This window comes from Venturia canescens, chromosome 6 (genome assembly GCF_019457755.1).
Source record: "Venturia canescens isolate UGA chromosome 6, ASM1945775v1, whole genome shotgun sequence".
In the NCBI taxonomy this organism is placed as follows: domain Eukaryota; kingdom Metazoa; phylum Arthropoda; class Insecta; order Hymenoptera; family Ichneumonidae; genus Venturia; species Venturia canescens.
The window spans coordinates 4,319,750-4,342,851 of record NC_057426.1 but is presented as its reverse complement, the minus strand read 5'-3'; the positions used below and the strand labels follow the sequence as shown (position 1 = coordinate 4,342,851).

The 23,102-nt window shown below is 44.7% G+C and overlaps 1 protein-coding gene across 7 annotated transcripts in view; it reads right to left on the bottom strand.

Moving 5' to 3' along the window:
* Fhos (Formin homology 2 domain containing) overlaps window positions 1-23,102 on the bottom strand; it is a 132,492-nt gene that overhangs the window by 33,238 nt on the left and 76,152 nt on the right. For all 7 annotated transcript variants that reach the window (XR_006261407.1, XR_006261408.1, XM_043422373.1 and 4 more), the window contains exon 11: window positions 1,964-2,022. Coding sequence is in view for 5 of the 7 variants with exons in the window: in XM_043422373.1 (XP_043278308.1) it covers window positions 1,964-2,022 (59 nt within the window). In the remaining 2 variants the exon portion in view is untranslated. The remainder of the gene's footprint in view (window positions 1-1,963; window positions 2,023-23,102) is intronic.

Genomic DNA, 23,102 nt, shown 5'->3' with positions numbered 1-23,102 from the left:
GCACGAAAGAGCGGAGTATATGGCGCATGAATTGCACATAGAAGCATATTTACACGATTAAACGTTCCGAGTAATTTTATACGTGTCCGACACTGCGTGAATCTACAGAAAAGCCAGTCCCACATTTGCTTCCACCAGCTTTTATCCACAATTCATATATAAAAAGGTTTTTTCACCCAACAAAACTGACATTTTTTTCTCTCGAATAACGACGTTTTTGTTTTGTTATTATTTTTTACATTACTGTACGAGCGGGACTTATCGCGCGCATCACTTTCGAAATCAACAAATTGGAAAAACGTTCTTTCACTTTTTGTGTAAGCTTCGTCACTTGGAAACGGCGATGACAGTTTCCACGGAGGGTGTAGTTGGAATTTCAACGTTCCAGTTTTAAAAACGCGGAAAATAGCATGTACTTTAGATCGCAGGGTACTGAAATTGCGCTTCAAATGACAATTCCGAGGAAAAATGTTCGGGAAAATATCCAGCGATGAAAGTCTGGCAACATTTTTCAATCTAATTTTTCAATTTCGTTACGTTCTACGATGCGAATTTCAGTACGATGAGAGAGGAGCACGACTAATTGGAAAAAGGGAAGCGTGCGTGAGCTGCTTTCAGTGATGGCGAAGATGTAAAAAAATGGAAAAATTATAATTTTAAGCAATAAACAAAATGAATCGTGGTTCTCGAAGCCGACTAGCATCAACCGAACGTGTCCCCACTCGGACGTATAAATATAAGTTTCGTTCGGGCTGCGGTTGCTGGTCATCGAGGGAGAAGCAGGAAGTACGCATAGCCAGGAATATCCATCCACGTATACAGATATATAAAAAGCGTACGGAGAAAACGAAGGTTGAAAAGGGAACGAGGATTTCACGGGGCAGAGCGAGGCGAGAACCGTTAAAATATGTAAAACGCCTCGCGATCTCTCCCGGCCCTCGACCCTTTATCGTCGTCCTTTTTTTCGGTTCGTCCTTTTTTCCTTTGCTACTACAGTAGAGCTTCTCTCGTTCACTGCCTTTTTTTGGTCCCTTCCCCCTGCGTCCCTCACTTTGGCCACGAGGCCATGGCCACAACGGTTCAACGAACGGGAACGGCCGGACAGGTGAATCGGAGCACTGGCCCCTGCGCGATCCAATCGATCTTGACTTTTTATTTTTTTCGATACCATCTCCCTCCCCCCCCCCTTCTTCTCCGTGTCCCTGTATCTTTATCTGAATCTCCCGGTTGCTTATTCCCTTTCGAGAGTCAAGCCTCATTTGACGTCCGGTTCAAAATGAAACTTGAAAATGTGTCAATTTTAGTAATTCAGATTCTACAATGCAGCGTCGATATTTTTTGCTACCCTTTTTTCCCCCGTACATCAAAAAGAACCGCACTGAGGGAAGCTGCTACGAGTGTGTTTCGTCTGCTGCATTCGGGACAATCCACACGAATCCATCTATCACTTTTGCTCTTTTAATGAATCTAACCGTGTCTCACCGCTCTGGCAGAGAGAAATCGACGAATTCCCTGCGGAGTACCTGCGCCAATTGGTGCACGCGTTTACGTGAGTGGCTTTTCGACAGATGCTCGAGTTTATTGGTACTCTTGGATACTCGAGAGGGCGAATTCAGTTCCGTTGAAGAGGTTGATTGTCCAAGGATTCTATGGTTATCGACACGTGCGTACGCCTCATTCTCTACGTTTCAATCTTTTCGAAAGCGCTTCTCTTCAATGTCGAATCCAGTATTGTAACATCGGATAAAAGATCAAACAACAAAGTTGCTTTTTGTGAGATTTTTTCAATTAACTCATACAGCTCCCTCGAGATATCGCGAGGCGTGCACGCCGTTTCAATGCAATCACAATTATTTTCTAGCTTTTACGAATTTCCTGTGGTTTCAAATTTATCGAGCATTTTTGCCGCTTTTCGAAGCAATTATCGGCGTTAATAACTTCTAAAAATGTAATCACTGCTTACCGATAATGGTATGGACTCGCACGGATAACTGAGTCCTTAAGACGATCGAGTTTTTTCGGCTGCAACAAAAACAAATAACGAAACCATTAGTACATTGTAAATATAAAAAAACAAATATAAAACGGTCAAAAGTCGGAAAGAAAGTGGTCCACAAAACTGCGGTCGATTCCGCAAAATTTTCTTTGTCAACTGCAAACGAATCAACCAAATTCGTGTTATTGAATTACCGCGGAGCGCCACAACAGTTCGAGCCCCAATAAATGTTTTTAATCATTTTTTTAAACTGGATTCCAGTCCGATTTCACTGAATAGATTATTCCTGGGAAGAGGCATGGAAATAGTAATTTGTACGAAGTTTGACGAAGAACGAGAAAAATCCACCTCTCAATCCCAGTGAGAACAAAAATTTAAGCGACTTTGGTGAAATCCTGGCTAAATGAGGATTTCTCGATCAGGGCCACGGCTATTTTTGGTCCGGATCAAGCGAGATGTAGTATTGGTAAAAAAATGTAAATGCAGAATGCGGAGAACCGCAAATGCCTCGTGCCCCAGTGGCGGAGTCGTGTTAACATGAACCATATTCATAAGTATATCTATATATAGATATTATTAATAAGTACCGGGTCGCCCGAACGGTAAGCGACTTGTAACCATTATGGTCTGGCTGGCTGCTCCCCCTGAGACGCTGATTAATTACAATAGGGAATTAATCCCGTTTGGTCGTCAGAGTACTCCGTGGTATGCGTAATTGCTTAATTAATTAAGTCGCGAGTGTATGTGTGATGTATGTGCGAGAAGAGCATCCGGTCTTCTCGAGTCTTCGAGCACTCGCGCGATATGGTGAATCTATCTCGGTAAATTGGGTTAAAGTATCTCGTAGAAACGCCTGTCTGCATTTAGTAGTTTATCTAAACAAGCCCGAGTGTAAAGCGAGTGCATGGAGAATCAAAATAATATCGAGTTCAACGAATATTCGTCGTGCAGTGACGAATCGACATGCTTTCGAAATTCATTCGCGCCAATAATTTGCTGGAAGAAGAATTTTTGAGGCGGTCGAAAGTTCGAAAGGTTCGGGTTCGCTCGATCCTGTCCTTCGGCGTTGTTCAATAATCCAGCGCCCTACTACTAGCCCCTTTTTCATTTTGGGGCGTTTCGACTTTCGTTGGGATTCACCGTCAAACTCGTTGAGCTTCTATACCGAGTATCGATAAGTCAGAACGATCCTCGGCCATTACAATTATCAAGTTTTATGAAATTAAGAGGAATCGGTGAACCGAGTGACCGAAATTCTTCAAAAATTTGGACCGATATTTTACTCGAAATACACTGGATGAAGATCACTGATTGACGTAACCAAAAGAGGCTGATTCCAGAAGCGCCGTTGCACGAGCCTGCTCCACACTCAGAAGTACAAAAGGTATAAAAATGTAGACAAAAAAAGGAAGTCGAAAACGCGATTACGAGGCAGATTAGAGAAATGAAAATCTACGAAATGCTTTGTTCTCTTTCGAGTCTCAATTTAAGAGTAATTTCATCACGTCTTTCTCAGCAGAAGAGGATAACGAGGAAGTCTGAAAAATGGCAGATCCACAGCCAACTCAAAAAAGTGTAATCTTGAGTAATTTATCTAATGAGCAGAGCACAAGAGTACGGCGAGTCAGTTGTTACATTTTGCCCTTGATTTTCCTCCGTATAAAAGCAATACAGACATCCATATATTATTGCATAGCATAATGCAATTTCAGTAGATAAATATAGAGTTGTATTGGGCGCTAAGCCTCGCGGGCGAAACGCGCACTCTTGAGGGGCTCTTTCTCTTTCTCGCCTGTTCCTCGCAGTATCCTGATGGCCTCGACCGCCAGACTGAACTTCAAACAGAGGTTGAAACCTCTCTTGCGAACCTTCCCACGCGATCTCGACGGCATGAGAAACCCGTTGACGATGCAAGACAATGGAAGCGAGCGAGGTGAGAGGGGCAAACGGTAGAAAAAAGCAACGTGAAATGAGGACGCCACAGCCGAGGAATGGCACTTTGCTAGTCAGTATAAGAGGGCGCTATTTGCGGGTGGCAAAAAGGTTAGGAGGAGTTTATAATTCCTGTGCCTCGTCTCGCTCACCGCGTTAATAATATTTCCGTTCATAAATAAGGAGCCGCGAACGAGGCAGATTCCAGTATTCATGAAGACAGAGAGGGGCCAGCATTACGATGCACAGGCCTGCAGTGCCCCCCTTTTTAAAACCGAACGAGCCCCCTTAATACTCTCACGTCTCCCCCCACTTCTCGCCCTTCTTGTCACGGTCACTAGTTCCTATATCTGTGTATGCGTGTGTCTGTGTGGGTATGCATAGGAGAGTATTAATGCATTTGATTTCACGTGTGGGCAGGCCCAGCAAGACGTAGAAATGTGTGATTTTCCCACGAAATCTACCATTTCGTTTGAGTCTGATTATTCAAACGAAGTTCACGTATGGAGAATGTTGACCGAATGATGCGTGAATGTATTACGTGACAGCGTCTTGAAACCAAGCGTTCAAAAGTTTTCAAACGATGAAAAAGAATCGCGGGGGTTTCGGACCCGGAAATTGGCCGATTTTCCGGTACGCTTGAACAGCTCGCAGTCGAATAATTTATTATTTATTGTTCCAAGGAACGTTTTTCACGTATAGATTTGCGTTTGTAAATAATTTTTTCCTCCTCTTCACTTCTCATGTTCCAAGGCGAATAGCCAACGGGTTGCTACCGATCGTGAGCTTTTTTGCCAGTAAATGAAGCACAAAATTAAATGAACCGGCGCGGTGCTTTTCCTACCTGCTAAATCAACCGATCGAAACGCTTTTTCTCAGTACCCTCGCACCCTCAATGGATACCGCCGTGTACAATCGCAGAATCACTGAATTATAATTTTCTACTGAGAAACAGCTTAGGCGACACTTGAGCAACGAGTGTGCAGATTGAATTGCAGAATGCCCGTGAGATGGTACACCAAAAACACAGATATAACGGACTCTCCGTGCGCTTCCGTGCATATATATGCGTTGTAGAAATGTGAGTGAATACACACCAGAGACAAACCAGTTTCAAACTTATACGCTGGCGCAGTTCTAACTTTGTAGACGCACCGACGGAAGGATTTCCAATCTCCTTTAATGGAGCATCAATCGCGTGTGAATTTCTTATATACGTGTGAACTGTGGCCGCGGGCGAGCGGTTAAATACAGTAAAATTAAACTTTTCATGAGCCATGGCAACGAGGAATCAATTCGAGCAATCGAAGTTTGCTGTGAATTTTCGTTAATTAAGATCAATAAATTTTACTTCCACCGGACTTTGCACAGTGAAAATAATATTGAGGCGAATGTAATATAATTTGTCAATTGAGTATGCCGATTGAGTAGAGTCTGAATCGAAGCAGATCTGCACTGAGAAAACCGGAGAAAACAGTTTCATTTTACCGAAGAGTTGAATTTATCGAAAATAGATCGCGGAAGGAATATTTCGTTCATTCGAAAAACCGAAGCGAATGAATTAGGTTGCCTCCAATCGTGTCGGATTCACGCAGCCATTTGGTTTATTCAACTATTATTTTATCGGGGTATTTTGTTGCTATTTCATTCGTTAAATTGATTTCGGAACGTTTTTTTATGGTCATTAATCGCGAGCCGACAAAACATAAGTTGAGGGGATCGTTGCGGGGCCACAACTGACACTTCGTTCCATCGATTAATCACTGTCCGCAGCACTGCGTCGGCTAATAAAGGTATTCTAATTTGGGAGGATTCATTACGGTTCATGTACGTCCAACGAGGTATTATAAAATCTCGCATGAATAAATCTCGATGACACCGTGATACAAATTTTTTCTTCATTGACGAAAAATTCTTCCGTTTTATCGTGTTTCGTTTCCACTGGCCATTGTCTACTGCGAAGAATTTCCGCGTCTTTCTTGATTCGATAATCACTTCGATTCGTTCGAGGTGGACGTGAGCTCTGGTGTCCGCGTGCAATTTCTTCGGGAATGAAACTTGACAGGGAGTAAAAAAATGCATTAAAGCCCCCGACCGATGGGGTGACACAAGGAAGACAGAACGGGGGCTTGCGGATGACGTGAAAGCACGGGAGCTCAGACGGGGCTTCTGATAATCGAATTCAAAGTTCGGGACAGCAGCAAAACCTTATTCTGCACTGCTCCAAAAATATCTTGAAAGTCAAAGAAAAATGGAATCGTAAAGCCCCCTAAAAATCCAGGACTCTTCCGAAGTTTTGTGATTCAATGCGTGGAAAAGTTGCTCTGCCTCGCGATAAAAACAAAGCAACCGGTCAGGAAAGCTCGAGATAAAATGGCTTCACGCTTGAGGATTCAACGATTGTAAAAAGTATTGAAAACACGGGTTTGATCGATTCGATTTTTCCCTCCGAGCGATGTGTCTTGAGGCGCGGGCGTTGTTGTGCGACAGAAAAATATGTGATTGTTCGATGATTTCTCGACGACAGGATAGGAGGAGTTTAGCATTTTATAAATTGGTGCCTCAAGTTGTTTTGAGTCGTACGGGAGAAATATAAACAAGTACATAGAAGAAGAAGAAGAAAAAGAATAAAAAGAAGAAGAAGAAGAAGAAGAGGAGGAGGAGAGAAGAGGAGCATGAAAACGTTCTGTTGCTCGGTACAGCAGGATCGTCGAGGGAATGAAATCAAGCGACAGACATTGTTGGTTCTGTGTCACGGTTCACTGAACATTCGGAACAAGGTTCTCAACAACAACAGCTTATTGGCCTCGAGAGAGTAAAGCACATAAGAGGAAAAAGCGATGCTGCCGGGCGAAGAAAGGGAGCGAGAGAGAAAAAGGGAAAAATAAATGGATAGAAAATGGGAAAGAAAGATAGAAAAAAAGAGAAGAGCTTTGACGACGAGAGAGTACGCCACGAGCTTGAGAATTCTCGAGCATTTTCACTCAGTCCCGCGCTCTCAACCGGTGTGCGCTATTTCTTCACTGAAGCCCCCCCCACCGCTCGCTCGCTTCTCCCGTGCCATTTTAGTGGTCGTTCTTCTTCTTCCGTTTATTTTATTTCATCCTCATTTTTTTTTTTCGGCTGCGCCTGCTTTTTCGTCTATTCTTTTTTCCCATTATCGTCTCTGCTGGCTGAAGCTTTTTTCGCCTTTCGTGAAGGGGGTGTGCAAGCTCGCGAACACGTGAGAGAGGCCAAAATTGCACAACCGGCTGGTGTTCCCCGAGACACTTGCGCTCTACTATACTGGCCCGGCTGGCGATTCCGATATAAATCTTCGGGCGAACGCAATATACAGCTGGTTCCTGGAAAACCGGCTCTCCGATATATATTAAATGGCTTGTATCTGTGTTCCTGTGCTCATATACGTACACCAGTCTGAGGGCGTACCGAGAAGATCGTTTTTCTCAAAAACTCTTGCTGCACTTTTTCCCACAATTGTTAGCGACGATAAACGTCTCGCACGTCACTATACCGGTTAACGAACCTCACCGCGAAACACGTACAAACTAATGAAAACACTGAAAAATCCCAACGATTGTCAAGAGCTAGGCAACCGAGGGAACCAACGATTCTCGGATCTAAAAAATCCATTGTCTTCGCCATCTTTTCTTTTCATCATCACAAAAAGCTCCTCAATCGTACTATTTACATTCATATACATTCCATTCAATTTAATCGGATTTTTTTATTGCGCGCGGTAAATGTAGAAACAGCACTTTCAAATTTAATTATCTTAATCTTTCTATGAATATTTATAGCTTAGTTAGTTAGAAAATGAGATTCGAAAAAACATTTGAAGGGAACGTTCGCGTTAATACTGTTCATGAGAAACACATTTTTTGTTAGAATTCTGTGATATTCGAGTCGAAAGATCCAACGATCTCATACAAAACCGGGTGTTTCATCATTTCGGAGCAACGGTTAATCCAAGTTATCACCACCGAGAAATCTTCAACTGACTTTCGACGAGAAAACTTCCTCAAAGAGATTTCGCAATCGAAGAATAATCAAAACTTGTTCAGCTGATTAAAATGATGAATTTTTATCATTATTGTCATTAACTCGCAGCTTTTGAAAGAGAACGAAATTCAACACTTGAATTTCGAATAAAAAATTCATAGTGAATAGAGAATTACATAAAATATGTACGGGGTTAAAAAAATCGAGCTACATGTTTGCCATCCATGAACTGGATCGTCTTTCGATATAATGAGACGAGAATAAAGTTTTCTTTGGCAATGGCGGTGCCAAAAAATATTGCTGAACAACCGTTTGTTATTTTAACGGCACAGAGTGCTCGAGGTTGTATTTTCACGTAAGAATCGTCGAGTCAGTGTCGCAAAATGGTCGAGGCAAGAGCAGAGAATTTATAAATTGCATGAGAGTCCGGCAGTGTTTCAAACCGAGCGATATATTTTTTCGGCCTCGTGTCACATATTCGCTGAATCACTGCTGTCATAACCGATTTAATTGCGTCACGGCTCACGCTCAATTCGTCAAAACAATGCGCTAAAGAGGTATTTTCTATGCCGACAATAACCGGAGGCATTTATAGATCGAGCAGAAAGTTCTACTCGCGCAGAATAGACGAGATATAAATTAGTTTGAGTTTGCTGGCGCTAATTGTACCGAACTCACGAACGGCTGTCCAATTGATTTTTGAGCAGCTCACGAGACTCGAGGTCGAGCCCGATTCCTCAACAAACGACTCATAAATCACTTGAGATTGAGACCTCTTAATTATGCTTTTGCTATTCAAATTATACCACGCGAGGAGCTGTTGAAATTGACAATGGACCGCATTGGAAGAATTGTCGTCGCTTCAACGGTTCAAAGTCGAATTCAAATTCATTGGCACACGGACCGGGATTAAAATTGTTGTTTTTGCACTGCGTGCTTGAGGAACGAGAAAACAAGACACCGACATTCGCCGTCGTTTCGTTAATAAGGAAAGCTTCGTTCCACGAACCATCGACGATATGAATTCATCGATTTTCGATTATTTCATTTCGTTTAACAGTTCGAACGCAAACTCAACCGGTTTCGATCCAGCCCAATTTCGCGTGTTCTATTCTCATATCAATTTCTTGAAATACCAACAAAAACGAACACTCACTTTTATTAAATTTAGGTCGATCGATTAAATTCAACTGCACAGGCATGCTCAAATGGCAATTACTTTGATACCATAAAAAAAATTGTACAAATATATGTACAATGATTATAATTATTGCGGAACTGGAAGTTCGAATCTGCACGTATATAAAAACATTCGAAATTATCAAACACTAACAAACGAACGTGCAACAGAAAACGATTTTTCCAGAACGACGCAGCTTGTTGGGATTCTATACAACGTGATGATATCGTATCGTCAGAAATTTGATATCCTGAAAGAGTAAACGCATCCACAAAATTCCTCAATTCAATTTTATTCAATAGGAAAATAATCCTTCCAAGCAAGCGGGTGCTCGAAAAACGAAAGTTCATTTGTAGACGCAAAAGCGGTGAGAGAAAGAGAGAGAGAGAGTAAAAAACGCAATTAGTGAAAGAATACGTGGCTGCAACGAAATTGCGTATTTCTGAGCATGAAAAAAATATTCAGATGATATAATAACGAGAGGAAGTAATATCTCAGGCGTATCTTTGTTCGAAGATATTCTCGCAGCGATACAATGAACCCGATGGAACGAGGCGGGGGGAGAGCTCCTAGGACGTAAGCCCTTGGCTGCGCGCGAGTTGGTACCCTCGGAACGTCCGTACAGTGAATAAGAGCCGAGTCACGGTTGGTGATCGGGAGATTCTCGTAGCGAAGCATCAGAAATTCCCGACGTAATAGCCACATATACGATGATGCATCGCGAGGCGAAGTGAAAGTTGCTTCGCTCTTATCAGAATCGTTGCGCCCAGAATTTCGTAGGCTCTCAACGCACGAGCAACTCTTCACCGTGGTGGTTTGTTACAAATGTAACAATAAGTGTGTTCCCACCTCGAGGTCCCTCTGCGGAGTCGAATCTCTCGAGGAACGTGCCGGAGTTTAGGAATACATCTGAGCCGACTACAAATAGATCGAACGAGATCGGGTTCGGTGCACGGGAGAATAGGAGGCACGGCCACTCGAGCGTCGGCCAATTATTCAGACGCAACGAGACGAATCCCAAATCGGGTAGAATCCGCGGGGGCGGGCGCATGAAGCAACAGGTGGATCGAAACACCGGTTCGTGGGGAGGCTATAGATATTTGGCAAATCTTCTCTCTCGAGTAACCTTCGCCAACTCCGAACCGCTTTTTATTTCACTCCGCGATTGTTCCACTTCGCACTACCTCGAACTGTTAGACAACGGCCAATGGAGTGAAACAACGAACTGGCTTCCGGGATAATGGAGACGAAAAATCTTCCCCTCGGATCAACGTCGAAGCATAAAACAAGCTGATTTTTCAGGATCAAAATGATTACCATAAAGGCGGCATGGTCACGGTACTCCAACCACATGACCCTGAATTATCCAGCGGGCCGAAGAATTGCGAAAGCTCACAGAGTCTGTATGTCGCGACTACGCGAGGAACTCTCGTGTTTGTGCGATCGAGCGTGGTCGCCTGTGAGCTACTATTTTCGTAGTATCGAGATTTAACCGTTTCTATTTGACACTCTAAAACCAATAATTTTGGAGTTTTTAGTCCCACTCGAGTTTCCTTTGTCCGTAAGGCGGTTCGATTTCAAGGATCGCGCACTCGCTTCCAACGAGGAGACGATAAAAGAGACTCGGTAGAGCCGAGATCTAAACAGCAACTGACTCTTCCACTCGCATTGTGCGGGGGGCTCCCGCCGCTCGCGCGATGGCTTCTTCTTTGGCGCGCGAGAGTCCCGCGGTCCCCGCGGCCACACAATAGAATCGGGGTGGGAGATCAAAACGCTCACTATTCACATGCACGCACAGACATTCACGAGGATCCACGCACGCTCGCGGGTACGGACTTCACCACCTTAGCACCGGTGCGCCTATGTGTTGGAGTTCGTGTTTCTCGTATAAAAGACACGAAAAGAACAGCATTGAAAGTACCTTTGAAAAAATGAGTGTATGGGCATAAATGTACGTAGGCATGAGGGAAGCACGTTCGTATTACAATAAACCACTGGCCAGTGTGAGTGCAATGGACACACTCGGGTGACGTTGTGCCAGCCCCAGCCCTGCCGGCCTTTATCCTTGGCCATTTTCATGAAAAATCCATCAACATTGCTAACCGAAAAAATCGCGAAGTCGCTGCGTATATGGAGAAAACGGATTCGTTTTTTGTTGTGAGGAATATATTATTTTTCAAGAATTTTCAAAGTATTTAACCACCGATTGCAAAGAGCATAGTATTTTTTGAATCTTGCTATTTTTTGTTCCTTGAATTCTGAACAGCTTCATAAAAAGTGATGCACGTGAGAACTATATTTCGTTTTGTTTTCGAGTGTTATTCATTATGACACAAATTATCAGTGTCAGAGCATAGTAAATTTTTTGTGATGCTACTCGATGAAAATTCATGAGTGATGTCAAAATAAATACATCGGTACACATGTATACCGGTATATTATCGTACAATCGCGAATGAAATTCTGTTATTTACCATAGTCAATTTCTAAACACTTTGGCGTATGACCGACGCTTGTGTTCGAGCTCCTCAAATTTTATTATGTTCAACTGTAAATTTAAATTGTGAAAACAGTACTAAAACGGCATAATAATTCTACTTGCCGCATGTTCATCATCGAGTCAACATAAATTTTACAACGTTTACTTGGTGAACTACGTTAGGAAAAAATAGCACAGTTTAAACCTTTGTCACAGCAAAATACGCAATTTAAAAATGTTCATTCAGATTTTACTTAGAAATTACAATATTTTTGGTAAAAACCTTCAAAATGGGCGATATAGAACCCCGATTCCATGGCAGCATAGTAATTCTTACTATTTTTTTCTCTCCGTGAATATAAACATTTGAAGAGACTGAAAAGATTTTTTACTATGCTTATGGAGAAAGAGACTCTTGAGTCTTTTAAATAAAATTTATGGGTATTGGTCTAGTACTTTTCTCTAGAATTTTCGGCCTCGTTTTCTCGGTGTACTTGATCACAATTTCTTCATTCGAAATTCTCGTGTGATTCTGGGGGGAAGTTCACAAGCGGTGTTTCAGCGTTGATTCGAAGCATTTGTTGTCCAAATTCAAATCGAGGTTATCTCGCGAGTATTCCGGAATAGGAAGCATAGCGAGTCGAGTGATTCGACGATTCCATCGAGTCGAAAGGAGCAATGATTTATAAGAATTCTAGAAGAAGATTGACGAGAATGACTGTTTCTAAAAAACTCTAAAAGCACAATTCAAACTGTACGTTATTGCTCGCTGAGCCATTCGTAGCTGAAGCGGTAGACCCAAGAGGCAAAAGCGAATTGACAGATTTGTAGGGAAGCCGTATCGTAAATAGGATGAAGCCGGACATAAGAGAGATGGAAGCATTTGATAAGATTTCCCGTAAACGTACGAAACACAGCTCGGCAAAAGTTGGTCGAGTATCGCTTTGAGTCGTTGAAAAAAAAAAAAAAGCCTAAACAGTAGCTTATAAACGTGACGTATTTAACGATTGTAAACGGGTTCTCAAGACCTCCAGGAATGTCATTAACGTCCCATTTCGTATGCGCACGTATTCGTGACCTGTTTTATGACACGGCAAGATTAACAGGTACAAGTGTTATACTTTCGACCCCTGTTACTTTTATTCGCAGTCGCCCTCTCCGCATAAATAATTATATGTACGTATACACAAAGGCACAAATATGTGTATATGCATGTTTGTATGAAAGCAATTTGTTAGGACGATGCACGCTATGTGCAGCGCTAGAGTATTCCAGCTTTTAGAGCCGGCGTGAGTTTCATTATCTCAAGGCAAAACACCACCCCATCCTGACTCGACTTGCACATGTGGCTACGCTCCTATATGCACATGCACTTCATGACACAAGTGAGTATGTGTGTTTGCCAGTTACGATATATGTTTCCCAATTGTACGTACGCTTTGCATGCCTCCACGATCTCTTACAACGCTTCAGTGAACCTTCTTCGTCCTTGCACACACGGGCACGTTGTTGTATGTATATAGATATTTAACATATTACATTTGCATGTATAATAATACGCTTCGCGTCCACTTTAATTCGTACATTTTATGGAACAATGCGCCGCTTAGCATGCAGACCATTGACCGATTTGCTAATCTAGATTTTCCACTTAGCGTGTGTGAGCTACAGCACGAGCCTGGTGGAAATACAAACTTCGAGGTGTTTTCTTTCCATAAAATCGGAGATTTTCCGTCGCGTCAGTCGCACGTGTGACGATTTTTATTTCCTCATTTGATAGTAGCTTTGCCTGAATTCGCAGTTTGAAATGGATAATCTTGAATAAAGAATGATCGATCTTAATTGTAATGCACGAGGATAGATAACGTCGATACAGAAATTTGTGAGAAAAATGGAGTCGAAAATGAGGCGTTTGATACCGAGTCGTCGCCGCACGAAGCTCCGAAGGTGCGATGCAACAAAGATTGAACTCGAAGGATCGAAGGATGAAAAAATATGAATGTGGAATTTGCTCGTCGTTCCGACGAGCGACCGATGGCGATATGACGAAATCTCAGCTGATCCGCGGGGTGTGCTCCAAGTTCGAAGAGACATGCGGCGAAGCAAGAAATTTCGCAAGTGAGGAGCGACATTCCTCTCAACACCGCAACAGTGGCCAAGCACGTAAATATTCGTAGAAGCTGCACCTGGTGGTTAAGTTTCGCTGTACCGGCAACATAAGCGAGGGTGGACGCGCGAGCGGGGCGTATAATGGATCTCGTTAATCTTCGGTTGTTAGCCAAGAAGATACATATCTCGCGGGGTTTCTGTTGCAGACGGATGATTCGCCGTCTCGGCGGCTTGTGTTCTCCTCTTCTCGTGAGGTAAAACAGCAGCGAGGCTTGCACTCGCTCCGCCGCGGCGATGTTCAGCTCCGTGTATCCGCGTCCCCTTTCCCTCTCTCCCGCTCTTTATGGCTATTTCGTTTTCCAGATATATGTCTACAGAGAGTTAAACTTCCACCCCTATATTTACAAGGCGAGAGACTTTGAGAGGGAGACTTGCACCGAGCAGGATATGACCACCGGCTACATCGAGCTGAGGAAAAAGGAGACGAGAAAAAGTGCGGCGAAACTGTGTGCGCGTATATAAATAAGGTAAGAAAGTCCCGCGAGTTTATATCAGTGTGGATCCAAAGTCTAACGATTATTAATGACACGAGGGCCCTGGAGCTATTATGGTTCGCCCAAGGAGCAAACTTTTTTTTTTACTTCTTATCTTTTCCACAGCTTTTCGTTTCGTGCTTCTTTACCATTTTCTTGGCTATTCTTCCCGCGGAAGATCTGCCCTCGTTCCGCGTACAACTTTCACGGATCCGAAGGGCCGTTCTTCCTTTAATTCTGCTTGATTACAGTCAGAGGAATTCCTTTTCACATCTCCGGCCTCCTCCTTCTCGAGCTCCTTTGCTCTCTCGTACCTTCGGCCTCTGAAGCTTCGCAGTCGCTATAATCATTATTAAAATTCTAAGGCACGCACGCTTGCAAAGTTAAACGAAAAAGCGTGGCTATGAGCATTGAAGAGAAACGCAGAATCTTGCGGAGGATCGAGCATCTCGGGTATTGGATAATGAAGATCAAGTATCGTATCCCCCTAACGAAAATCCAAGTACTGAACCAACCACCCAAACGATTTATGGCCTCTCGAGGGTGATCAGAATCTCATTAAGGTCGAAGGAGAATACTTATCGACAGCGGATAAGATGGTTTCTCTGTGCTGCGAGCAACTTCTCGAACGCTTTCGATCTCGCGGTGTCTGTGTGTCTGTGTCTATAGAAACATAATTCAACGCTCTTTCATTTCACGTTGATTGCACACGCGCGCACGAGAAAACGAAAGAACATCTTTGTTGCTAGGAGCAAATTTGAAGCTTTTCTTATCTAATCGAGTCTAGCAGCACATCTGCCTATACATAAAGACGAACATAAACCATCACAATATATCGTGCACGTTATTACGATGATTAAAGCAAGAGCAGTCGATCAATATTGGCGGATACTTCTGATAAGGTGCAGCAGCAGCACGTACAATAGATCTTCCATACATTGGCTGTGATTTCTTCGTATGCCGATACAACACGTTATAGACTACGTGCCTCGGCTTCGAACAGACGCGAAGAACGACCCGATTACATCGTCGAACCCTCCCTTTATTCTCTCCAGAGAGAAAGAGAGAGAGAGAGAGAGAATCGAGCGATCTTAGGCGTTCCCGAGGCGCTACACGTCACCTCTCGTGGCTAAATGTACACCACGAGTTATTCTTGGCTTGCGCCCGGATGTACACATAGCGCTGAGTGAATATGTGCGAGAATGCTACATCCTAACTCTCCGAGGCTCTTGTTTTACACGCTGCATCTCTTCTCCTACTCATTTCCGGTCGAAAACTAGAGCCATCGGTGCTATCAATGGCTGGGCAGAGGCTCCGAACCGATGGCGCAATCAATTTGGTGCCCAACATAATGGAATTTGTATTTTTAGATGAAAAAATTCTTTTGGAGATGCACATATTTGCTTGGAAGTGCAACGAGGATTTGAGATTTTTTAAACCACCGGCGAATGGCTTCATTAAGCTGGTGCTAAAGTGCAGTTCGTGTTAGACATCAAAGTTCTTTCCGTGAATTGTCTTTCAAAGATTTATCCGATAATTCGAAGCTCTTTACCGGAGTTCTCACGAGCGCCATGACTAAGAAAAAAATGCAGGCAACCGGAGAGGCACGTTGCAAAATAAAGGCAAAAGAGTCGGACCGGATAAAAATAATTGCCCCTCCTTCCGGTTCGAACGTTCGACTAAAACATGGAAGAGATCCGAGCTAGATTCACTGCGATGCGAGCCAATAATCGGCGAGTGCGTAGAAACTTTCGAACGCTGCATGATGTCAGTGCTAAAATAGTTTTTAACGTTTTGCATCAAGATCGAGATGTGCCTTGGATTATGTATCCAAGATTTCTCTTTGTATGTGTTTTTAAGAGGTCCAGCTGGGCAACTGGCTCGTTGAGGATTCGGTCGATCGTCGATGTTCTCGCAATGACGGACAGCTCGAGGTAGAGCTTCGGTTGCGTCAGCGAGATAAGTTCAAGGTGAGTAGCCGTGAATTTCGCTCATTCGCAGCTCCTCGTTAATGGTACGACGTGCTTCAAAAATCCAGTGAAACAACGTCATCGTTCAATTCAACGAATAGCTTTCAAGGGCAATGCAATTTAAACGGCAGAAAAGAATTTTGCATCATTTTTCATCTGGATTTTTTGAAACTTTACAAAATACACAAAGAACGAAGTTTCTGGTACATCTCCAGATTTCAAACTAAAGGATCGTAATTATGAAGCTTCATTCAACACCGCAAGATAGCACGAGCGAACCAAGAGAGATTTAATTATGAAAACGTTCTCGGGATCCGAGAGGATCAGTTTCCCAAGGAAGAAAGAAGCGAATAAAGCAGAGAAAGTACTGGAGCACACGCAAACTCGGCAGCATCGCAACAACAATAACGACTGCGAATGAAGCACTATGAAAACGAAGAAATTGTACACAGTCTAGAATCTTCGACGTTTCGAGCACATTTCCAAAGGAAGAATATGGAGCCACTCAGGATTTCCGAAGACTCAAACCTTACGAGTCTTTTCGTATCTACGCAGCGTGCTCTTGTTGACGCACAGCCACGTGATCAGTGTGCAAAATCCCTGGAAGAATCGTATCAAAGCAAGAGAAACCTCTTCATCAGAAACTTGAGGAAAGTGGGAGATGAATGCCTGAATGAAAGGAGTTGGCTAAAGAAAACCTCGACTCGCGTGGATCACTCTAGTCGTGTCTCTCGTGCGTGTCGATTTTTCTTCGCCTTCCGCAGCTACCATCGTCGCTTCACTTTTCTCCGATCGGTGCTCCCGACGGAGGATGCTTTCCATTATTTTTGCAATCGTTCCTGCGCAATTGTTTGCAAAATAATTCTGTCGGAGTGAGAATTTTCCGCGCGGAAAAATGACCTCTCCCTTCGATCTCGCGGCTTCTTCACTCCGCACCAGAATTTTATCACCATTTCCAGACGACCTTCGACGTTGCTACGAGATACACACGTTTCACTGCTGCCAAGAGGAGAGAGTAAAGCGGCGAGATATCGAGGAGACGACGTGTCCGAACGAAGAGCAGAAAAGCCTCCGAGCAACCTCGTATTACGATTTTCCCATAGCTATACTTCACAGGGATCGCTCACCACACGCTGTTTCTCTTATCAGCGCGTCTATATAGTAACATCGAAGTACGGTTCTTCGGGTTCCGTATATGTCCATGTGATACATAGACTCGAGTGTGTTGCATCGCATGAGTTACGGAAGAACGGAACTGGAGGAATGATTTTTCCATTTTTCCGGGACCCCAAAACTTCCGATTGGATCGAAATCCTTGCGACGTTTGTATCCAAATATATAACTGAGCCGCTGTTATCAATCTATACGTGGAGAATTTATTGCAGCAGGAAATTCGTTGCACTCGAAAATAAGATGAAAGAATTCCGTAAGGGAATCCTCCCCCGGATATTAATTCGATATTAGCCCATGCGGAATGAGTTTGAACTCGAGACGATATCGACGTCGCATCGAGACGTGGCGAGCTCGCTGATCAGGAAAGAGCTCAAGCATGACGAAAACACGATGTTTTTCTTCGAACGGATAAGCGGTTTGTTGAACGATCCAACAAATTTGGTGGCAATCTCGAGGATGGATTGAGATCGACAGACATTCCCCCGATGAGGCAAAGATTTAGAAAGAACGCGTGATAGCGTCGAAATTTCTCGGAGGGTACCAACCGCCCGCTACGCCAGTGAGAGCTCTCGATGTGACGTGAGCGTTTTACTCTTTGTAATCCTGCACAGAGTCTCAAGTGAGATATTCGCACGATTTACGGACGTTTTTTTTATCGCTGCGACCAACTGAGACGTCGAGATCGAAAATTTGCATGGGAGATCAGCCGAACGATCAATCCGAGGAGGATCTCGGTTCGGCCACTACATCGACACCGTCGAAACACCGAGAGCCGCATTTACTTGTAACTGGTGCGATATACGCAGTGAAATTCCGCTGTTAAGGGCCACGTGACGTGCCCCCGCGCGCGGACGACTTTTTCTCACCTGACTCAGGGGATCGATGGGAGAGCCGGAATATGCCATCACCGGTTTTGTACGATGAAGAAATACCGGATTTTCGACTCTTTGCAATTTTCTTCTCGTTTTGCACGCAGCGGCCGCCGCGAATCGACTTGCTGTATATTTACGGCGTTCATCGCCTCGTATATCCTCAATTTGGTCGAAGAGAATGACTGGAATGTAGCCAGAGAGAGAGCTAGCTTAAGGATTGTTTAACTTATTTGAAATCGGGGATCGTCAATAAGCAATGTTCAATGACAACCAATTTCAAGAAATACTTTCATCAATTAATTTTCGACTAGGATTATTCCAGTTCTTCCAGTTGGATGTAGAAATTGTGAATTTAGTGACAAAGATGCAAAAGGTCAGAGCTACTAAACGATTTCAACGATCTTTTACTCCTCAGTCTCTCTGACTCGATGAAATGAAGTCAGAACAGTAGAAATCATCGAAACCAGTCGATTGACTGGATGACCGTATTCTTTCAAATCGTTTGCGGACGGCGCCATTGAGAAAGTTGAAAAACACATTTCTTCTTCCAGTAAATTTTCGTTTTGAAAAGCCTTCGACGGAAGAGCGTCTTGTTGGCTAAATTCTCCGGGTAAAGATATAAAAAAAAAAAAATATAAAGAGAAATCTCTTTTTGACACAATAAAAATAGTAACGGAAGAAGTTCGTTGGGAATGAGGTTGAATGAACTCGAAGGCTGGGGGATAAAAGCGTTTGAAAAAAGAAATACCTGCATATACGACAAAATCCTTGACCGCAGTGCGGAAATATTTGTGTTGAGCGGGATGGTTGAAAGCGTAGTCCAATCATGTTGCGAGTAGTAAATGGCCTCGCGTGTGGACGCGCGAGGACGACAACAACGGCGGATAACGGAGCGAAGGGATGCGGCGATGGGAAGTGCCTGAGGAAGGCGCGCAGGCGATTGCACACTGACCTCCTTAAAGCTGCACAAGCACAGCGAGGTACTTGCATAAATAGCGCGCGTGTATGCCCAGTCCAAAGAAAGAGTTCGAGCCTCGGAGAATTTCGCGAATAATAACGTCTTAAGGTTGCGTGATAGCGAGAAGAGACAGCGTCGTCTCCGCTCGGACGTTGAAGGACGCGCAAATTTGTCGATCAAACGGTGAGCGAAATGAGCGCTCCGGCGAACACGCGCGCACGAGAGAATCCTTGTATACGAGTCACGAACGCTCTATCAGGCACTTATTAATGTCCACATCACTCTGAAATCGTACGCATGAGTCATGCACCGAGCCTTCCAAAAATATCGAGGCGTTTTACCGTGTTTTATGAGCTCAACGAACGAGAGAGTTACCCGGAGAGAACGACGGAGGAGGACTATGCATAATCGACCTGGTTCTCCCGTCTCTGTGCACCGGGTGCGACGCCGAGAACGACTGAATGATGGACAAGATACCGCAGCGGTTATCCGCGGAGATGAGCTGTGTGCAGGCATCTTTTCTCTTCGTCGTGTGCGCGTATACTCGCGTTGCAATATTTCTCTTATTCTCGCATGTGAGGATCGCGTCTGTGTGATCGGCGCGCCGCGCTCGTCCGTGTGTCCCATCGGGCCGAACTCGGGTAAACTCTTGATTGCCAGCAAGTATTCAGGTGAGTGTCCCACTTCGAGCGACGTTCGCCGGCACAAAGCTGCGGGGAGGTCGGCTCGAGGAGCGAGGAGGTGACCAGACGCAGCAGCAGCAAAAGAATCAGGATCTCTAAGCCAGATCTCATGAGTGAAAGAAGGACGTAAACGTGAAAAGAGAATTCTCTCTGGAGCAGAAGACACGACACTGCAATTTGTACCTTCCGGTTTCTCTTAAACGTCACTCGCAACGACGACGACGACGACGACGACGACGAGGACTGAAAGAAAGAGACGAAAAAGAGAAGCACGCGCGCACCATTCGAAGCGTACGAAAGAGCAGGCGAGATCCGCCACGTCCGTCGAGAGACAAAGGAACAAGTCCGAAACGGAGCGCGGTGGCCCAGATTCGGTTCGTCCGTATTTCCCAACTGGCAGCAATCGGGCATTCGGTACGAAAAAAAAATCGCCTTTTTAATTGAAATTCAGTGTTACGAAGAAGCCCCTGAATGTTCCTCTTTAACGGGCATACGCATGGCGAAGATTTCCCTTTTGAACTTCAACATCGTAACGACTCCTCACGGCATAGATTTGACGTAATTTTCTCGCTTGGGATCCGAAGGCATCTTTACATTACGCTTTCACTCGATTCGTTCCGTTCATTTATTCTGTCTACATTATCGTGCGAACATTTGCACCTATAAAGATTGCCTTGGCCTCTGCGATACTGACGAAGAAGAACGCGGGAACAAATATAGATTTCAAACCACATATTGCTGCGGTTGTTTCGATCGAAAGAACGTGGAAGCGTAGGAAGGTCCTGGAGCGGAGTCCATTAGCCGTGCCACGGAAAGCCATTGTGGCTATCTGCCTCTGGTGCGCATTGGCATAATTATACGTACGCTCGGTGTGAATAGCTCGCATGGGTGATTGTGCGCCTCGGTGGGTGCGTACGCGCGAACCTCTAGCGCACACCGCTCCGTCTTTGTAGTCATGCGTACTTCCACAGCTGTTCGCGATCTTGTGTATTCACGAATACATTTTACGTCTGCCCCCGGGTGCCCAGCAGTTGGGGAAGCTCATCAAGTTGGCCTTAAAGGATAAGAAAACTTGATCATTCGAGCGAGCCTCCACGATGCGATGGCATCGTGAGGAGCATAAAAAGAACAAAAAAGTCGGAAGATATTTTGCGCGGCGAAAGCGCAGATTTACAATTTGCAATTGTTGTTTTTGGTCAATCCCAAATGTTTTTTTCGTTAAATTCGTTGCGGACTCGAAAGTTGGAAACTTCAGCATCGTGATCTGCGAGAGGTCAAAGCTCCTGATTCGAGTCTCCGATTGAGTTGTTATTCACGCACGTGGTAGAGGCGAAGTTTCGTCATACTTTTCCGATAAGAATAATAGTAAAGCGTGTGTGCGCGCGTGTACGAGGAGAGAGAAGGGCACCGGCACGCAATGACTATTCGCCTCGCGTGGAACTGAGTCATTTGCTGTACTGACCTAGCTCGAAGGTAGGCTGATACGCAGACACGGATCGACGAGCGAGCGAGTGCGATGGAGGAAGGCGGAGAGGAAAAGCGAGAGAGGGGGGGAGGGAGGGAACAAGCACAAAGCTTATTGTGGTACGCGGAAGAGAGACGAGAGACATGCGAGCGCGAAGGGGCGTATTGTAATCAAGGTGGAGAGGCGACAGACCGAGAAGATGGTTTTCAGCGTGGGAACACGTGCTCGCGGCAGAGGTCAGTGCTCACTGTAGCAGGGCTCACGACGCACGACCGTAGTACTGTTTTCTGATGCATGCGTACGTCTGTAAGTAAATACACACGTATACGTTCCGCTGAAACATTTTTATATCTCTTCTTGCCTTATTTTCTCAGGAGATGTGACTGCGAGTGGCGAAGGAGGGAGCAGGGCGCGCGAGAAAATTTTTCTTCCGTTGTCTTTAGCGTGTAGCGAAACGTTGGAAATGCGGGTGTGTTCTCCGGGTCGTGCAAAGGTCTCGATTGCCACGATCCACCGTTAAATCTCTCGGAACATGAGCATCGAGTCTGTGTGAGTGTACGCGTGTATTCGCTGCAGGGTGGCGCGTGTTCGCTTCTCCAGCTGGAGCGAGAAGTCGTTTACCGCAAACCGGAAGTACGTATACCAGCTATCGCATATCCGTCATGCTCCGTTTGACTTTCCACCCTGTCCTTTCATCTCTCGCTCTCTCGCAGCGCCTTTGTCGCTTTAAGCGCAGACTTCTTCTCCCGTCTCAATCGTCTCCTCCTGATTTTCCACGCGCCCGCAGTTTGGCGGTTCACGCTCTGTTCCTGCCTTAACTAGATGCCCCACGATGCTCGTTTCACACAGCTCGCTTTTCACTCGTTCTCATACTAAACACCGCCTGTCGAGAGTCCCGCTTTTGCTTCCTTCGATATGCTTCTTCTACATTGTTTTTCCAAGAGACTTGGCATTCTCGACTCCGAGAAATCCTCGTCGTCATTGACTGATGCCGAATTGAGTGCACTCCGCCTCACCCTCCATCCAGCCTCGTACGTTTCCACGAAAAATCAGCGTTTTCCGTGCTTCTTCGATCGAGTATCCACTTTATTTTGTCTCCAGTCCCCATCTGAATTACTTTATGCCTGTGTACATGCATAAAAACTTATCGTTCGTGTATATCATAATCTCTTTGTCTCAGAGAGCTCTCTTCCTTTTTCCGTAGCTTTATAGAAACAACGGTCGCCTCGTACTGTTACACAGAAAGGCAGGAAACCTTCGCTGCTGCGCTCTGCCATATCGATTACGTTTCATCTCGGCATCTTCCTCTCGTCTCTCGGCGCATTTCTCGTCCTCCTTTGATACCTTCGGGGAGGAAGGAATTGAGAGAGAGGCAGAGAGAGAGAAAGGGGAATGAAATTCTGGGAACGAGAAAGAGAAAGAGGAGCGAGAGGCTTTCGATCGAGAGCGGAGATTCCGGGACAATGTTATCGGTTCTCATGATGCACTCTCCTCTACAAGAGTGGTGTAGTGCTCTCGCGCATCTCTCTCTCTCTCTCTCTTCCTCTTATGCGCTCCGCGGCTGGATATGTTTTAACATTGCGAGGCTCTCGTGCGCATACGGAAAGCCTACATATACCGCAGAAATCCGCAATAATACTTCGGCTACGTACAAGCTCAATAAACTTCGCATGAGGATATGCCCGTAGGCGTAAACATCAGCCTCACATTGTATGGTAATACGATGATGATTATTATTGCAGTCGAAATA